Genomic DNA, 17,731 nt, shown 5'->3' on the forward strand with positions numbered 1-17,731 from the left:
TTGCCCATTGCCCATAGCGTGGCTTCCCAGCTCTTTTGGTGGGTGGGGAGTCCCTCATTACCGTGGGGTCCTGGGCCTGGAATATGTGTATGCGACTCACTTATAGATATTAAATCACTTTTTTCATACTACAAATGTAAAGCAGCCTCAAGTGAATATTTGCTAGGCCAGGAATGACTGGTGAGGTCATTTTTAATGGGAGGCTGTATTTCACCACAGCTGAATTCTGTCTGATTTATTGCTATTAACTCGTGAAGCCAAGACAGCTGATGGAAGTGCTGGCAGGGGTTGGGTCTCCAAGCTGAGCATGGAGATTGAGTCAGTTCCTGGCTGTCGCTCAGAGGCTGGGCCTGTGGCATGCTTTGCAGGGGCCATCTGATAAGTGTGGCCGCGTGTTCATATCAGGTGTGCGGTAGAAATGCTACCTCGTTCTGCACACAAAACAGAATCGCTGGAGACCCTTTATCTTTTGAGAGGAAATATATGTGGGGAGTCATTGGGCTGAATGGAGCCCTTGCTTGTGACGATGGTATCTTAGCTTTTGGCAAAGGAATTGGGCGAGGAGATTGAACAGTTTCTTCAGACTTCCTGGGGTGGACAGGTTGTCATATTCCTTAAGGTTTCTGAGAGTTTTTATAAACCTACTTTTCTATTTTTTTTCCTTTTTTGTTTTCTCCCTTTAAAATAGCAATGGTGAGGAAATCAGACACCCTTAACCTATCAGATGCCTGTTCAGGTCTAGATAAAAAATTAGTGGCACTGTGTTCTATAAGTTCTTAAAAAGAAGTGCCATTTCAAACACTTGTCATCTTTGCTGTAATTAATGTACAGAAAAGTGAGCCTTGACAAAGACTCTCTTCATCACGCAGGACCAGGGAGTCGAGTTTCTTACACATGGTGCCACCTGTAAGCACTGATAGAATCAGGACTAAGGCTGACATCTGACTTTCAGCCTCTTTTTGTTTTGAGACTTTATAACCATACTTCTGGATCTCTTTTGTTCAGCAGTGAGGAGTGGTTATTATTAACTTTAGTTTGTAGTGGGTGAGTGTTTTCTGCTGCATAGGTGATAGTCGATGCTTTAAACGCGCACACACGCACACACACACACACACACGCGTGCGCACACACACTTGACAGCATCTTATATATATATGTTGAACTGGGCAGTTAAAAGATGAAAGTGTCCAGTGAACCTTAAATGTGCTTAGTAAAAGTGCTGACTGGTGGAGGTGGCCTTGCTGACAGGTGCCTGCTTCGCTGTTGTGTGAGGTTCCCCCCTGCCCCCAACACGTGGTCAGCTCCAGCTCCTGGAAGTTATGGGCCTCGGCCTCGTCCAACAAGGATACTGTGTTGACATTTCAGCACAGGGCAGGCTGAGTTTGCAGGTCAGTGCTGAAGACTTTAAAACTTCTTCTTTCCACACTCTAAGATGAGTTAACCATCTGCCTTTTTCTGAAATGTGATAATGTATGTGACTGCACTTTAGAAAGGCAAGTGATCCATCAAGGCGGGTTATTATCCACCATCCACCTTCGTTTCCTGTCCAGTGTCACCCTGTTTCTATTCTCATTGTCCCTTTGAGACCATCTTTTACCATTTACTTCTGCCCTCTCTGCTCTAACTCTCTGCTTTCCTTCAAAAAAAAAAAACTGTCTGGTTTCATATCTCTTTGTCTCTGTCACTTCTCAATATGTATTTAAAATGCAGATGTCCTCCTCTGAACATCTCTGTTAATATAGGTAAATCTATTTGCACTGTCAGGGAGACTCTGGCCCCACACTGCACACTTGACAAGGACCCCCCCAACCTCACCCTGGTATGTGTTTACCACACCTGCTGCTTCTGCCCCTGCAGTGGGTGCATTCTTCCTGATTCTTAGGTGTTTCTGATGGCAAGAAAAGTGTTTTTTCTCTTGGATTAAACCCTGCCTTTAAGCATCTACTGCATCGTATGGGTACAAGAGACTGATAGAACAACAGAATTTTCATACCCATGTAATCTGCCTGTTGTGTAGATACCTGGTTGACAATGCCATAGAATCAGTACAGACATGAAGTTTTGGGTAAAAAACATTACAACTTGGGCTTGTATGAGAGTAAGTGACAAAACTCAATCTTAAAGAATAGTAAGAGCTGAGCTTCACTGCTTACATTCAAACTTCTATTTTCCCTTGCCCTTTCACCATTTAAAAAAAANATTAGCTGACAAACTGCCAGTATGAGGAAGCATAAAAACCCTGGCCTAGCAGGAGTCTCCCCTCAGTCTAGTTCTTTCTGGGCCAAGGAGTCAGGTCTGTAGGACAGCAAGATCATGCCTGTGTTTATTCAATTGAGCAGTGCTTACTGTGTGCCTGGTGGTCCAACAAGAAGATATAAGCTTCCCATAGGTTTCTGATGCCCTAGGAGGGGAGGTGGACAAATATAGAGAAAATAATGGGGTCATTCACTGTGGTAGGAGAGACAAGGGCAGGAGGACCAGGGAACCCCAGACGAGGGCAACACCAAATGCTGACCCGCCATGGGAAGGAAGAATTAAGGAATTCAGGAAAGAAGAATTCAGGGAGGTGATGCTTGATCTGAGTCTTAAAGAAAACAAGGGGGCTTTTAACTGGGCAGAGGGGGAGGGCAGAAGAGGCTGAGGAGAAGGATATTCCAGGCAGAGGAATGCCTGCAGGAGTCCTTAAAAGAAGTCAGTTCAGCAGGTCTTTGCAGAAATGAGAGGCCTCATTTTGGAAATCTTTTAGCACAGCATGCAGGGAAGTCTGTTCTTGTTTTTGTAAATAAAGTTTTATTGGAACATGGCCCTGACCACCATTTACATATTGTCTGGCTGCTTTATCACTACAACAGCAGAGGTGAGCTGTGACAGGGACTGTGTGGCCCACAGAGCCAGAAACATTAACTATCTTGTTTTTTATGGGAAAAGTTTGCCAGCCCTTGGCATAACATATTTTGACTCCTTGAAACTCTTAGTGAAGACATGCACTTTCAGTGACAGGGCTTTGCCTGCAGGCCTTCATGGACCTGTTAGTTTATTTTACAACCCAGTGAGTGCTCTTTATCCACCCTACCACACCACCAACTTATTAGCATCTGGCTTCTGTAACTCCTGGCCCAGAACACTCTAGAAGTAGGTATCTAGTATAAAGGGGGGAGGGCATTTCCCCTCAAGCATTCCCTAAAATGTCTTATTACCCCAACCCCGGGCCATCATCAACTGTGCTTAATTTCTTGAAACCTCTTCTGCTGTTTATTTGCTTGGTAAGTGTTGCCAAGCAAAATCAGAATTAAAATCAATGACAAGACTAGCAGTCATTGAAAAGCACTCCATTCTTTGGTGAGACAGTCAATTTGTTAGGGCTTCTGGAGCTGGTTGTCCCCCTACAAATGGGAGGAGGAGAGTCGTATGGAGATCCGCTCCCCCACAAACCTGCATTTATTTCAAAAACACAGAGACTGTGTTTCCAGAAGCAGCCATGCATTTGAAATACTGCTTTCCTGGATATAGTGAGTAAAAGTTTTGTGGCATTACATAGCAAATGCCACTTTTAAGCACCTGCTGTGATATGTGCTAAGTATCAGCCACTGAGAGTGCTGAGCTCGAGGCTTTACAAATGTTACCTTTTTATTTCACAAGAGCTGGATGAAATACAAGTACAGTCATTCCCATTTTATAGATCATGAAACAGAGTCTCTGACAAGGTGGTACCTTCCATTTTAACTACTAAAAGATACTGCCTCTGATCCGAAGAGCTGGATGAAATACAAGTACAGTCATTCCCATTTTATAGATCATGAAACAGAGTCTCTAACAAGGTGGTACCTTCCATTTTAACTACTAAAAGATACTGCCTCTGATCCGTGATAAGAAGGGTGTTGATTTTTATGCTCTAGTTGTCCTTACCAAGTAGAAGGCTCATTGAAAATGCTGAATCAAGAGGCCAGGAACTTTTTACAGATTATCAAAAGAACTGGTTTTCAAGGGATAGGTAAAAATCTTCCTTAGCACTGACTTCTGTTTTAGCCCCAGCTGCCACTGAGGTATCATTTAAATGCCCCTGCCAAATAACACTGCAGTTTATGATCTAATTTCTAATTAGTACTTTCTATAGAAAGCTGTTGGCGATAAATAATGGTGATATTTTCCAAACATTTCTGGAAGATATAACAGCTCCAAGAACAGAAGTGTGTAGGTTTAGGAATGTCCTATTTTCCAACTAAAATTTCATTCTTACAGAAAAATCTGATCATAACCATCTTCTCCTTAAAAACTTTTATTGCTCTGCCATATCCTCAGGTTAAAGACCTAAGTCTCAGTCGTGGTATTTGAGGCCTTTTCTGTTTGGGCCCTGCCTACTTCTCCTGTCTGACCTCTCAGTACCCCACACTTCTTCAATCCAGCCAAGAGGGGTCCGTGCATTTGGAACTACCTTAGTTCCTTGAGCACATCTTTAGATTGTCCCTGTCTGGCTCACTCGTCTTCTTTCACATCTCGGCTAAGATGTGACTGGATTCAGGAGGCCTTCTTTGACCCTTAGAGATTGTGCTGGTGTCCTTCCATGCCCAGCCTTGACATAATGTCCACTACACTGTTGTTCAATTGTTTGTCCACCATTAGAATGTAAGCTTCTTGAAGGCATTGTTTTTAGTTTTGGCTTTGTAGTTGCAAGGAATACGAACCCACTTGAGCTAGATAATATAAAGAGGGTTTATTGCAGGGAAATATTTAAAGCTGTAAAGAGAGGCCTTCCTGGAAATGTAAGAACCAGGTCTATAAAGAGCTATACCACATGGAACCGGAGCAGGGGTTCCTCAGGAGGGCGCAGATTTGTCTGTGGCCCTCAGCTCCCCTGTTTGCCCTTCTTTCTCCTGCTGGCTTCCCGAGCTCATGCACATGTCTTCATGAAGTCTGCTCATGACCTCAGCTTGCCTGCACAGCCTCGAATGGCCCCACCAGCCGTGACGGACCCTCCTAATCTCATGGCTTCATTTCCTGTTTCCTGCTTGTTTGGTTTCAGTTTTCCAATTGCAAATTTCCAAGTAAGCCCTCTGGTTGGCCTAGCTCACCCTTTCTAGCTGGGCCACATATGTCATAGGTCTCTGGCCATCCTGTAGGGGGGCTGTCCTTGGGTCCGGACCTCACGGCAGACCAACTGGGCATGTTTGAGGCTGGATGGGGTTCCATGGGTCAGAACATGACTGCCAAAATAGACCTCTTTTTGGCTTCTCTTCTGCCTCTCTGCTTACAGAGATGTTAGGCTGTGTCTTGTAGACTTCATGGTATCCTCTGTTTTCCATTCTTTACAGATATCATTAATGGAGCTCAAGAAAAATGCGTATTGCCTCCTATGGATGGCTACCCCCACTGCGAGGGGAAAATCAAGGTAAGGCGGAATGATGCGTGGTCATTTCCATTGTCCTCCATCCGCATTAACGCCCTCTATTCCCCCCCCCCCAGTAATACACATGGGTGGGTGAGCCCTGGCAGTGGGTCATTTAAGGCGTCCCTCAATCCTGCCAGCTTGGGGCCATGGCCATGACAACTCTTCGGGCTCGTGCCAACTCCGTGGGGGTTGATCAGCCATGGCTCTCACTGCTCAGACTGAAAGAGCCTGTGCTGCTTCAGGTGCCTGCGGTTTCTTTGAAGCTGCTTTTCCCGCTCTCATTCCCAGCCTCCAGCGGGTGATCCTTCAAGGACCAATGACAGGGGCCTGCCATTATTTAGTGTCCAGCTCCCCTCTCCCCAGGCCTCTGCTCTGAGGTCTCCAGATTGTGCTTTAAATGTCACATTTGCATTTGTGGTTGAGTACCCAGAGACACTTGGCCACTCTTTCACTCTGGACATTTTTTTAAAAAATCCTGTGTGGATAGCCTACCCTCAGGGACCACTTGCTGCACAGTAGCCTTCAGAGAAAAGTTTTGGTTCAGGTGTGCAGTGAGAACAGTGAGACCAACTGCAGAAGCATTTAGATGGCCTCTGTTTGGGACGTCTGGAAGTGCTCCCCTGCCCTCCTTTGCACTCTCTGCACTCTAGGCACTGTGCTGTGGGCTGTTGGAAGGAACTGCTGTTCCCAGAGGGGATTTAGATGCGAGGTCCTGTTAGACACTTGCTCTTGATAAAACTCTCCTAGCCATTGCCTCTCCTGGGCTTTATCACCTGGTGTGTCCTGACCTCTCTAACCTCTTAGCACCTCCTCTAAGGCCCAGCTGAAGCCAGCATCTGCTGGTTGATCATCCAGGAGCTGAGGGTCTGGTCATTGCTCTGACCTCAGTGCACAGCTTGAGCCATTCACCTTCTCTGTCAGCAGATGTGCAGGGACACCGAGATCAGGCTCCTCGGAGTCATTTTTACCTGGCTCTTGTCGTTTCAGTGGATGAAAGACATGTGGCGTTCAGATCCCTGCTACGCAGACTACGGAGTGGATGGGTCCACCTGCTCTTTTTTTATTTACCTCAGTGAGGTGAGTAGCTTCTTGTGGTTCCTGGGGATAGATATGCGCGGTTAGGTTGTTTTGTAGCTGGACCTAGAGTTTGAAAAGCTTAAAAACGCATGTGTGTTTCCCTCTTCATCCCTCTCCCCACCTCCCACTTCCCCAAGAAGGACGATGTTTTCCCTCCTAAGGGAAAAACAGGCCAGGTTAGGGCCAGCCTGTGGCTCACGTGGGAGAACATGGTGCTGACAATACCAAGTCAAGGGTTAAGATCCCCTTACTGGTCATCTTTTTTAAAAAAAAAAAAAAAAAGCAGGCCAAGTTAACTATTTACGGTCCCCCTACCCCCCCCCACTTTTTTTTTTTAATTATGGTAAAATAGATATGAGATTGGCCATCTTAACCATTGTCAAATGTACAGTTCAGTGGCCTTAGGTACATTCACATTGTTGGGCAACCATCACTACCATCCATCTCCAGAACTCTTTTCATCTTGCAAAACTGAAACTCTGTTCCCATTAAACACTGACTCCCCATTCCCCCGTCCCCCCTGCCTCTGGCCACCATCATTCTGTTTTCTGTCTCTCTGAATTTGCCTACTGTAGGTCCCTCATATAGTGGAATCATAAAATGTTTGTTGTTTTGTGACTGGCTTATTTCACTTAGCATGATGTCCTTAAGGTTCATCTATGTTGTAGCATTTGTTAGAATTTCCTTCCTTTTTTAAGGCTGAATCATATCCAACTGTCTGTGTGTAGCACATTTTGCTTGGCTATTGTGAATAATGCTGCTGTGAACATGGGTGTTCAAATATATCTCTTTGAGACCCTGCTTTCAGTTCTTTTGGGGATCTATCCAGAAGTGAATTGCTGGATCATGTGGTAATTGTATTCTTTAAGTTTTTGAGGAACTGCCATATGTTTTTCATGTGGCAAATGGTTGCTCACCAGCAGGGCACAGGGTTCCAATCTATCCACATCCTCACTAGCACTTATTATTTTCTGGTTTTTCTGATAGTAGCTATCCTATCAGGTGCGAAGTGGTAACTCATTGTGGTTTTGGTTTGCGTTTCCTTAATGATTCGTGATATTGAGCATCTTCCTCATGTGCCTGTTGACTAAGTTAGCAACAAGCACATGAGGTTAGTTACTTTTACCTTTTTTTTCCCTTTTTCTCTGAGCTTCATTTCCATTTGTACTTTTTAAAAATTTCCTTTCAACTTTCTATTGTAAGATTTTTCAAACATTCAGTAAGGTTGGAAGAGTAGCACAGTGAACACTGGTATACCTACACCTTCATTCAACAGTAGAAATCACCACATTTTAAACATGATGGGGCCTTCTCTAAACCTCTTTCTAGGTCTTAACACATCCAGATATCTGTATATACAAGAATGACATCGCAGTTTACATGTTGTTCTGCAGTCTGGGTTTTTAATTTTCCTTTAAAATATTGTAAATATCTTAAGTTTCACTAAATATTCTTCCACAACCTCATGTTTGGTGTCCCCTTACTATCTGTTGCATGGATCTATCATAACTTCCACAGCCAACCCTGTATAGTTGGATATTGTTATTATCTCCAATTTTTCACTATTATGAAAAAAGGAAGTTCAGTGAACATCCCTGAGGTTTTTTTTGCCTTTGGGTAAAAATCTTCTGAGGGTAGATTCCTAGACTGGGGATTCAGGAGTCAAGGAACATGCCTTCCAGAAAGGTTGTATCAATTCACACTCCCACTGATAATGCATGACACTCTCCGGTTACCCACATCCTCTCCAGTATTTTTAATCCTAGGGTAATTGTATTTTTGAAAAAAATTTTTTATAGGAACCACTGCAATGGGGTCTTGTAGTAGAGGAGCAAGATTGGACTCAGCTCTGACTCCCTTATTTTCAAATAATTTATTTGCATCTCTGCCTCTCTCACCAGAGATGTCATTTGTACTCTTGAATTTAAATAGCAGCTTTTTTGAGGGTTGCATATCATTTTACAGACCACATGGAATTTGTTACAGGCTTCAGTGATCTCCATTTCACCTTTAGGAGTGGGGAAGAGTTAAGACTTTATCCAGAACCTTGTAGGGAATAAAAACCTGCTGACTTCCCTTCTCCCCCTGATGGGTGGGGGCAGCCCTAGAGTCTTGTGAAACAGGTGCTGGCTAATTTCAGAGTAGGGGAAACCTCAGCAGGCTCTCTGCTGCCATTTCTTATGTATTCTTTCCCCTGTGTTTTGTATGATGTTGCCATTGTCATTTGACCAATAGTTAGTAACTGCTCCCTGGTGATGCCATGCAGAAAGGATAACACCTCCATTTTTGAAGCTAAATTAAATGCTTTTGTAATTTTCCTTGTGGGATTCAGGTACCTCTCTTGAAAGGATAACACCTCCATTTTTGAAGCTAAATTAAATGCTTTTGTAATTTTCCTTGTGGGATTCAGGTACCTCTCTTTTTTGTGTCATAAGGTGACAGGGACAGCTTCTTTGGGGGCTGGAAGCCAAATGAGTATTGCTGTAGGGCATGTGGCCTTGGATTCTGTGGGTTTTGCCCTTCTCCTAGATCATTAACTCTCTTTTCTCGGTATAATCCAGTCACAGACTTTTTTAAAAAAAATTTTTTTGACAAGGTTATTCCATGTGTGGGTTTTGCCCTTCTCCTAGATCATTAACTCTCTTTTCTCGGTATAATCCAGTCACAGACTTTTTAAAAAAAATTTTCTCATAGCCGTTCCATGGCTATGAGAAGAACTTCAGAGCTAATGGTGGTTAAAATGCCTCTTGGAAATTAAAAGCACTGAGAGGTGGGTGTGTGATGCTCCTCATTAGCAGGCTGCTGGCAAATTGATTGTGTAGCATCTAGTTGAGTATGTTTCTAGTTTCTGGCTTAGAGGCCTGTGGCCCACCTTCTGGTTTCCTTCTCTGGAGAAATAGGGCCTGATTAAAAGCACTGAGAGGTGGGTGTGTGATGCTCCTCATTAGCAGGCTGCTGGCAAATTGATTTGTAGCATCTAGTTGAGTATGTTTCTAGTTTCTGGCTTAGAGGCCTGTGGCCCACCTTCTGGTTTCCTTCTCTGGAGAAATAGGGCCTGGGGCTGGGGATGAACCCTCACCATAGAAAGAAGTCAAGTAGAAATACTTCTTCAGCCCTGAGGAGGAGGTTCTTCATAACATTTCATTTTCAAAGGTTTTCTGTCCCTTTCCATCTGATAGAATTGAGCCAGAGTCCTACTGTGCTCTGTGATTGACAAGCTGGGCTAATTTCATGCCTTCCTGAGAGTTCGGGGTACCCTGCCCAGGCGATGATAGAGGATTCCACGTCCCCACTCCAGCCTCACTCTCCACCTCCTGGGTCAGAGTGGTCCAGACAGAAGGGACTCTAATTACACATGGGCTTTTTCTTTTCCTTTGAAACATCACTGCCCACCCCCCACCCTAAGGAAGAGAAGTGAGATTCTGGGGAAGGGAAATTTAGAGGAGTGTGGGACGGATGGGCTGTGTGGAGATGTGAGGAATCAGACTTAACCACTGGAGGTTCATTACTAGTGGTTCATTAGCCTGTTCCACTCCCTTCTTATGTAGATGATTAGGTTTTTCTTTTTGTCAGGCTGAATTCAGTTCAGTGAGCCGTTATTGAACATCTTTTGTATTCACTGATTGTGAGTGTTAGTGAGAGCTCACTTTCTTGGCATCATGCTATGCACTCATTATCCTAAGAGTCAAATATAAGAGGAAGAAAGGTCTCAGGTGATTGAGCCAGGAAGGGGTGGAGATAACTGTGAATCTCCTTTTCAAAGCTTTAATCTGAAAATAACCCTGAACCTCTGGGCTTTAAAAAAAAAAAAAAAAAATCCATTTTATCATACCATCCTAATAGGTACCCTATAAGAGCTAATGTTGAATTTCACCAATATGGTCACTTTCATAGGAATACCATCTTAGACCCTCATACCTGTCTTCAGTTTCTGTTTCCGCTGCTTTCTAAGCTCCATGATTTTAGAAAAGTTACTTAACCTTGTGTGCCTTGGGTTCTTCCTTATAAAATAAGTTTTATTTATTTATTTATGTATTTTTAAGGCCCCTACTGTGAGAATATTGTGAGAATTTCTGAGTTTATATGGGAATGTGCTTAGAGTGGAGCCTGGAATATAGGAGACACTCAGTAAACATAACTGACATTTTTATAGTTTTTAATTTTGTCATTATTTGAGGATAGTTGTGGGACAATGGTTCCATTTTAGAATTAGGATCTCTGGTTCTCTGGTTCTCGTTCACCAATCTAATTTTAGATCCTTTGACTTCTGGTAATGTAGAAATTCAGCTGTTCTCTTTAACCATTTAAAATTGACATGTAAAAATGGTACATATTTGTGCTGTACAACATGTTTTCATCTATGTATACATTGTGGCTAAATCAAGCTCTAATTGACTTGTGCATTACCCCCATACTTATTTTTGGTGAGAACACTCACCCTTGACTTCTTTCCCCTGGATATGATACTTATGTTTGTGTTTAAATTGGGAGCTGGATGAATAGAGCCAGTGTATCCCTGCAAGCTGTTAATGTGAAATTAGTAGAGATGGCTTCCAAGGTCCATCAATTCCTTTCTAGTATTTGTAAAATTATGGATAATATCTATGGCTTTGTGGGGCTGTTAGTCTAGTTGTGTCCCCCCTCCCCCCTTGCTGTTTTGAAACTCTTCTTATTTTGTTACTTTATTAAGCCCTGAAACCTGTTTATTTCCTGTATCATATGCCAGGTTTCTCCTGCAATTGGGAACATGATTGAGAGGGACATCTTTATTTTACCTGTTAAGTTGATCAGTTTGTGCACCAGTGACTTTTATTCTACTCTTAGTCCTTATTGAAGGAGCCAGTTCTTGTTTCCACCTCTGTTTGACATCAGAACTTTGACACAGCTATCAGAAGGACATGGAGTAAAATGTTTCTCATATTGTCCACTACCAGCTGAATTGAGCATTTAGGTTTAGACCCATCTTAGGAGATGGGATTCATTGTTCTTTCCCATGGTTGTCTCTGTGTGCCAACTTCTGCTGAATTATGGGATTATGAACTCCCTCTTCCCTCATTGGTTTGTAGTCTACAGATCTTTTTTGGTTAGATCCCAGGAAGTAAAGTCATCAGTATTTCCCCTTACAATATCCCCATGGGAAATATTATATAGAGATAAAAATCGAGTGGTTGCCCTTGTTTAGGGGCGGGGCTTTGGGTGGTAGACAAGAAGAAGAATGAAACATCACTGAGCCCCTAATGTCTCGGAGAGCCAAGTTATAGATCACCCAGGTTAAGTCATTTAGCTCCAAAGTCCTGCATTTGTCATTACTGTTGTCTCCTTCGTGTTAACTCAGTTAAGAGACTTGGAGCCACTGACTTTGCATTTGCTCTTATGCTTAAATCCACTTGTTTGAAATATGGCTCTAATTTAGCTACTTTCAATTAATCAATCTTTATTGCTAGTTTTCTAACACTCCATAATTTTGATACCATACTCCAAAAAAGAGAACCACCACCAACTCTCCGGAGGACATAACTCATAAAAGCCACATGTTAGCTACTCCAAATGGAAGGAGCGAGTGAATGATTCATTAGGCAGCCTTGTATTTCCAGAACATCAGGCAGTTCATTTTCTGTATCTGTTTTTGTGAGCCATGTAACTACTCCTGTTACAGAGATAAGGCCCTATAAAGTAATTACTCTGAACATCATTGTTTCAGGTATATTAACTTAGCTGTCTGCAAAGCCTTTTACTGCTATCAGCTTTTATAAAATTTAGAATGAATTTCTTCACCTCTATTGATATTATATTGATGGATGATGCTGATATGTCTGACACCCACACATTCTTTTCTTTTTAAACATTTGTTCCAGAAGCTAGCAAGTACCATACCTTTCCAGACCTCTTTATTTGTGTGTGCTGTGTTTTTAAGCACTTCTTTTGCCATTTCAAGTATATGGTAGTTGCTTTGAAATAATCAAATTGTCCAGTGATTGACTGCTAGATCTTAGGGTGTGTACAGGCTGTTGCTTCAAATGCCAGTTTGGACTAGACACGTGTGTGTATATATGCCTGTGTGTATGACTCCCTCATAAAGGAACAAAAGAAGCAATTTCATGCCTTACTCATCAATCTGTTTCTTATATTTCATGAACAACAGGCATAAAGGTCTTTTCTTCCCTTGGCAATATGTAAAACTAATATTGGCTGAGCTTGCTATTAACCTGGAGCTTAAATTCAGCATACTTAATCCCTTGATTAATGCCAAGATTAATGCCCAACAGGAAAGGGTAAAAGCTTAAATGTTTGTGAATGTGAGCATGAAATGAAATCCTAATAACCAGTACAATGATTTGGATTTATGGGCTCTGTTGGCTCCTAAAGATAACTTGGAAATGGTGTTGCACAGACTAATTTGTTAAAGTGGGCAGCGACAAAGAATTGATTGTTTAGGTTGCAGGAGAAAACCTAAATGGAAAAACATAACAAACATTTTGGGACAGGTCAGGGAGTATTTTTAAAACATCACTTGTCTGTTGCCTGAGAATACCAACACATGTCTTTGAAATGTTTAGCCATTTGAAATAGGAAATTCCCTTTCTGTGAGATTATATTTCTTGGCAGTGAAGGAGGTGATGGAGATTTATGATCATGTTCTTTTCACTTTCTGAGTTCAACCTTTATTTGTATCTTTTTCATCTATGTATGTTTATTGCTCTTATTACCTGAGTTGTAAGACACCCTTATAAATAAATGATTTTTTTAAAAAACAATCCTGATTTTACAGACTAATATTTGTCAGGCAGCCTAACTGATCTCTTAGTTCTGTTCCCCTCGACCTCACCCCTCTCTGAAGTTCTTAGGGACGTTTCCTGTTTAGATACTACAACATTTATATTCAGATACTACAATATTTATATTTAGACTTCTTGTTCCAGCCTTCACCTTGCAAATATCAGAAGGGGAAAGGACAAGACTTACCAAACCCCAAACTAGCACCTCTTTGCTCCTTGGAATACATGTGACAGGCTGGGACTTTAATACAGTCATCTCCAATTTGTTTTTTACACACTTTTAGATATTGTCTCTTACATTTCTATTTCTATTGTGTGCCCAAAAATATTTTTTTTATTTTTATATTTTAAACTTTTTTAATATGGAAAATTTTAAGCATATACAAAAGAGAAGAGTATATAACAAATCCATGACTCGGATTCAACAATTTGTCAATTCATGGGCAATCTCATTTCATTTACACCCTTCCTTGCCCCATTATTTTGAAACAATTCCCAAACATCATATCATCTATAAATGTTCCAATATGTATCTTCAAGAGACTCTTTTAAAACATATAACTACTTCCATTATAACTACTAATACCTTTCCACATGTGAAAATTAATGTAATTCCTTAATATCATCAAATATCAGATTAGCGTTTATGTTTTCTAGATCATCTTACAAATTAAAGTTTATTTATTTGAACTAAATTTTAAGTAAGAATTATAAATTGCAATTGTTGGCGTCTCCTAAGTCTCTCTTAATTTTAGATTCCCTTCTGTCTCTTATTTTTACCCCTGACAATTTTTGGTTGAAGGAACTGCTTCATTTGCCTTAATTTGTCATATTCTGAGTTTTGATGATTTTTATCCCTGTGTTGTATAAACTGGTTCTCTAACTTGTATATTTTCTGTAAATTGATGGTTAGATGCGAGTCTTGATCAGAGTCAGCCTTAAGGTTTTTTTTGCAAGACTACTCTGTGGATGGTATTATGTACTTGTGTCAGGAGGCAGCATGTATGTTGTGATATTAGCAGTGGTATGATCAGTGCCTGGGTTCATTAATTTATTAAGTGTTCCTTCTTGATATATCAGAAATGGCTTCTCATCTGCTGTTTGGTCACCCTGAGAGAGAGTTCATAAAGAAAACCCCTACTTTCCAATTGGCTTCCTAGCATTTTCCACTTTTTTCTTTTGCTTGCTTGCATGCTTTTCATTTTTATTATCTTTATGAAGTCATTGATTGAAACATATTTGATATGTTCAATCCATTTCAATTATTTTCAACTTACCCCTGCTTTAGCCAGTGGGAACCTGTTCATATTGCTTCTTGAGTCCTTTGACCCTGGTAGTTTTTAATGGTGTTCTTACTCTATGGTATGACAAGACCTTCCAGGTGTATCTTATACAATCCTTGCCCACGGTCTGGTATCAACCATTTCTCTAAGGATTCTGGTTTCTGGAGGGAAATAAAGCTTAGGGACCACATTCTGGGTGCCGGGGGTATTAATTGCTATTGGGATTTTCTGGGTGCTAGGGATATAACAGTGAACAAACATTCCTCATTAAGGTTTGATTTTGAGAGGAGATAAAACATGAAGAAAGTAAAATGTGTAATTTCTTACATCATAGTAAGTGCCCTGGAGGAAAATAAAAGGGTCAAGAAGTGCTCATCAGAAGTGATAGTGTCAGTTTTGAATTTGAATAGAGCCATCAGGATGGGCCCTACTGAGAAGATGAGTGAATGATGCTTGAATGCCTGTATGAAGGAGGTAAGAGAATAAGAAGTGTGGCTCTCTGACAGTGTATAGCAGGCAATGGAAACAGCAAGTGCAAAGGCACTGTGGTGACCATCAGCATCCAAAATTAACAAGTATGTAGAAAGGAATCTCCAGAGAGATTTTTGTCTGTTCTTTTCTTACGTGCAGTGGTGCCTGGCACATGTGTTTATTGAATGAATGATTCTATTTGAAGCATTTTTTAAAAATAGGCAATATCTTTTTTTGTTGTTGTTCTGAGTGTGTAGCTTTGCCCAGCTATAACCTTTCTAATCTTGGGGGGAAAAGTCATTGTAAAATTTGTAACATTAAAATTCACTAAGATATTCAGGTCGAGACATGAAGCAGGAGCATTTTGAGCACTTATTAACAAATTTAATATAATGATCTCTAATATCGTATCTATGAGAGTACAAGGCACCAGATTAGACTGTTAGAATGGGATGAGGCAATTATATTAGAAGGCGTAGCTTTCTCACCATCTTTTATTCTCATTGCCACTTAGCATTATTTGCCTGGATCTATGCTCTAGGCAAAATTGCACTTTAAACACAAAAGAACTACATCCCTGGTCTCCAGAATGTGACTGCCTCCTATAATTGAGTGGCTTTGGCTGTCAAAGTATCCTCAGTGTGGATGCAGGTTTTATGGGGCCAGTTTCGCACTTTAAACACAAAAGAACTACATCCCTGGTCTCCAGAATGTGACTGCCTCCTATAATTGGGTGGCTTTGGCTGTCAAAGTATCCTCAGTGTGGATGCAGGTTTTATGGGGCCAGTTTTACCAGCATGCAGCAGGAAGTGTGCCTAGTGAGAATTGGTAGAACAAGCATCTCTATGCATTATCTGTGTGGTTGGCAGCAGAGGGATTCATTTGCTGCCTCTCCTCTGTAAAGTAAAATTGACTTTTTCCTCCTCTGGCAATTTGGAATGGATTTTTGAAACTCGGTGTGACTTTCTCATTAGAACCCCACTAGTTTTGTGGCAACGTTGACAACTTACTGCAGCTTCTCTTTAAGGTCTGCCCCTTCCCTAAGATCTTCAGCAGGACTGTGGTGATCACTCAAGCTCTTGCACATGGCTGGTTTCATACTTTGTTTTCCTAATATTCCTGCCGGCCTCAGAAGGGGGCAGCAGTGGAGGAAACACATTGGCCTAGTTTCTTCTCTGGATCCCCCCACTTACCTGAGGCTTTATTGAAAATTTCTACTAAAATAAAACTGTTGAAGTGCCACGTGTGGAAAATATTATCATTACCGTGAGTATCTTTGGTGCTCAGATCTTGTTTTATATATTCATTCACTACTCAGCAAATACTGGTCAAGGACCTACTGTGTGGCAGGCAGTGTTCTCGGGGCGGGGACAGACTGACAGGACAGAAGAAGTTTCTGTCCTCAAGGAGCTTACATTCTGATGGAGCAAATAAATAGCAAAGCAGTACATAAAATAATTTCCATAAGAGATGCATACTCTGAGGGAAAATAAAGTAGGCTAAGGATACAGAGTGACCAGGCAAGTAGGTCAGAGAAGGCTTCTGAGACATTTGAACATAGTATGGAATGAAGTAAGGGAGTGAGGCATGGAACACTCTGGAAGGAAAGTGCTTCAGGTAGAAAGAATAGCAAATGCAGATGCCCCGGGGTATAGGGTTACCAGATAACATACAGGACACCCAGTGAAATGTGGATTTCAGGTAAACAACAAATTTTTAAGTATGCAACAAACGCTACGTGGGACATACTATTACTAAAACAAAAAATTGATGTTGGAGATTAAAATTTAACTGGACATCCTTTTTCTTTTTGCTTTCCCGTAAATCCTGCAACTCTACTGAAGTGGGAATGAGCTTGGCAGGTTTTTGGTCTTGCCAAGAGCTTGTTTATATGTAGGGCAGAGTGAAGGGAGGCACACAGTGTAGGGGTTGAGGTCAGATTTTATAAGATTCTAGCATAAATTCTGGGTTTTCTTAGTGCAATGAGAAGCTATTTCAAGATTTGAGTACACGTAGAACATGGTCCAGATTAGGCTTAAAATGATCGCTGTTGCTACACACACAAAGCAGTAGGGGCAAGAGTTGGAAGCAGTGTCTTGTTACTACTTTCACTAACCTTATAGTACTGCCACACAGTAGGAGTACAATAAATCACTCACTTTAAAGAATTTTATATAGAAGACTTAGGCAGTAATACTTTAATAGTAAAAACTGGACTCAGATTATGGGACTGTAGGAGCCAGAAGTCTGTGTGCTTTGAGTAATGATTGAGTACATTGGCTCTGGGGCGGGACAGACAGCGTTTCAGTCCTCGTCTGTGTCCAGTCTGTGACTCAGTGTTTTCTTTTGGCATGATAACCAGCCTTTCCCAAAAGATTATTTGAAAGATCAGATGAGATAATGTGTGTAAATGGTTTATCCTCATGCTTGGCCTAGTACATCGTTGCTTTTGTTCTTATCCTTTGTCTCCCACCCCAGCCCCATACACAACCACTCAAATAAGCAATTGGGCCAAAATATTAAATGACTCAGGTGTTTTGTGCAGAGGACCAGTCTAGATAGCTGAACCACATATCTTTTAATGAGTAGACATCGTTTACCTTTGGCATTTCCTTTTTGAAACTTCAGGAGGTGGAGTGAGCAGGGATTGGCATATGGTAGAGAGAAGAATAACTTCATTTGATACAATCATCAGTATAACAAATATGTGTGTATATGTGTGCATGTATGTATGTGTA

At 41.4% G+C, this 17,731-nt stretch overlaps 1 protein-coding gene across 1 annotated transcript in view; it reads left to right on the forward strand.

The window, feature by feature from the left end:
* Positions 1-17,731, forward strand: part of LOC103600145 (alpha-1,6-mannosylglycoprotein 6-beta-N-acetylglucosaminyltransferase A) — a gene marked incomplete at its 3' end in the record, with an annotated part of 135,550 nt that overhangs the window by 81,686 nt on the left and 36,133 nt on the right. The window contains exons 4-5 of the mRNA XM_008584376.1: positions 5,310-5,386; positions 6,374-6,463. Of these exons, the coding sequence (XP_008582598.1) occupies positions 5,310-5,386; positions 6,374-6,463 (167 nt within the window). The remainder of the gene's footprint in view (positions 1-5,309; positions 5,387-6,373; positions 6,464-17,731) is intronic.

The sequence above is a fragment of the Galeopterus variegatus genome, unplaced genomic scaffold (genome assembly GCF_000696425.1).
Source record: "Galeopterus variegatus unplaced genomic scaffold, G_variegatus-3.0.2 Scaffold3251, whole genome shotgun sequence".
Taxonomy (NCBI): domain Eukaryota; kingdom Metazoa; phylum Chordata; class Mammalia; order Dermoptera; family Cynocephalidae; genus Galeopterus; species Galeopterus variegatus.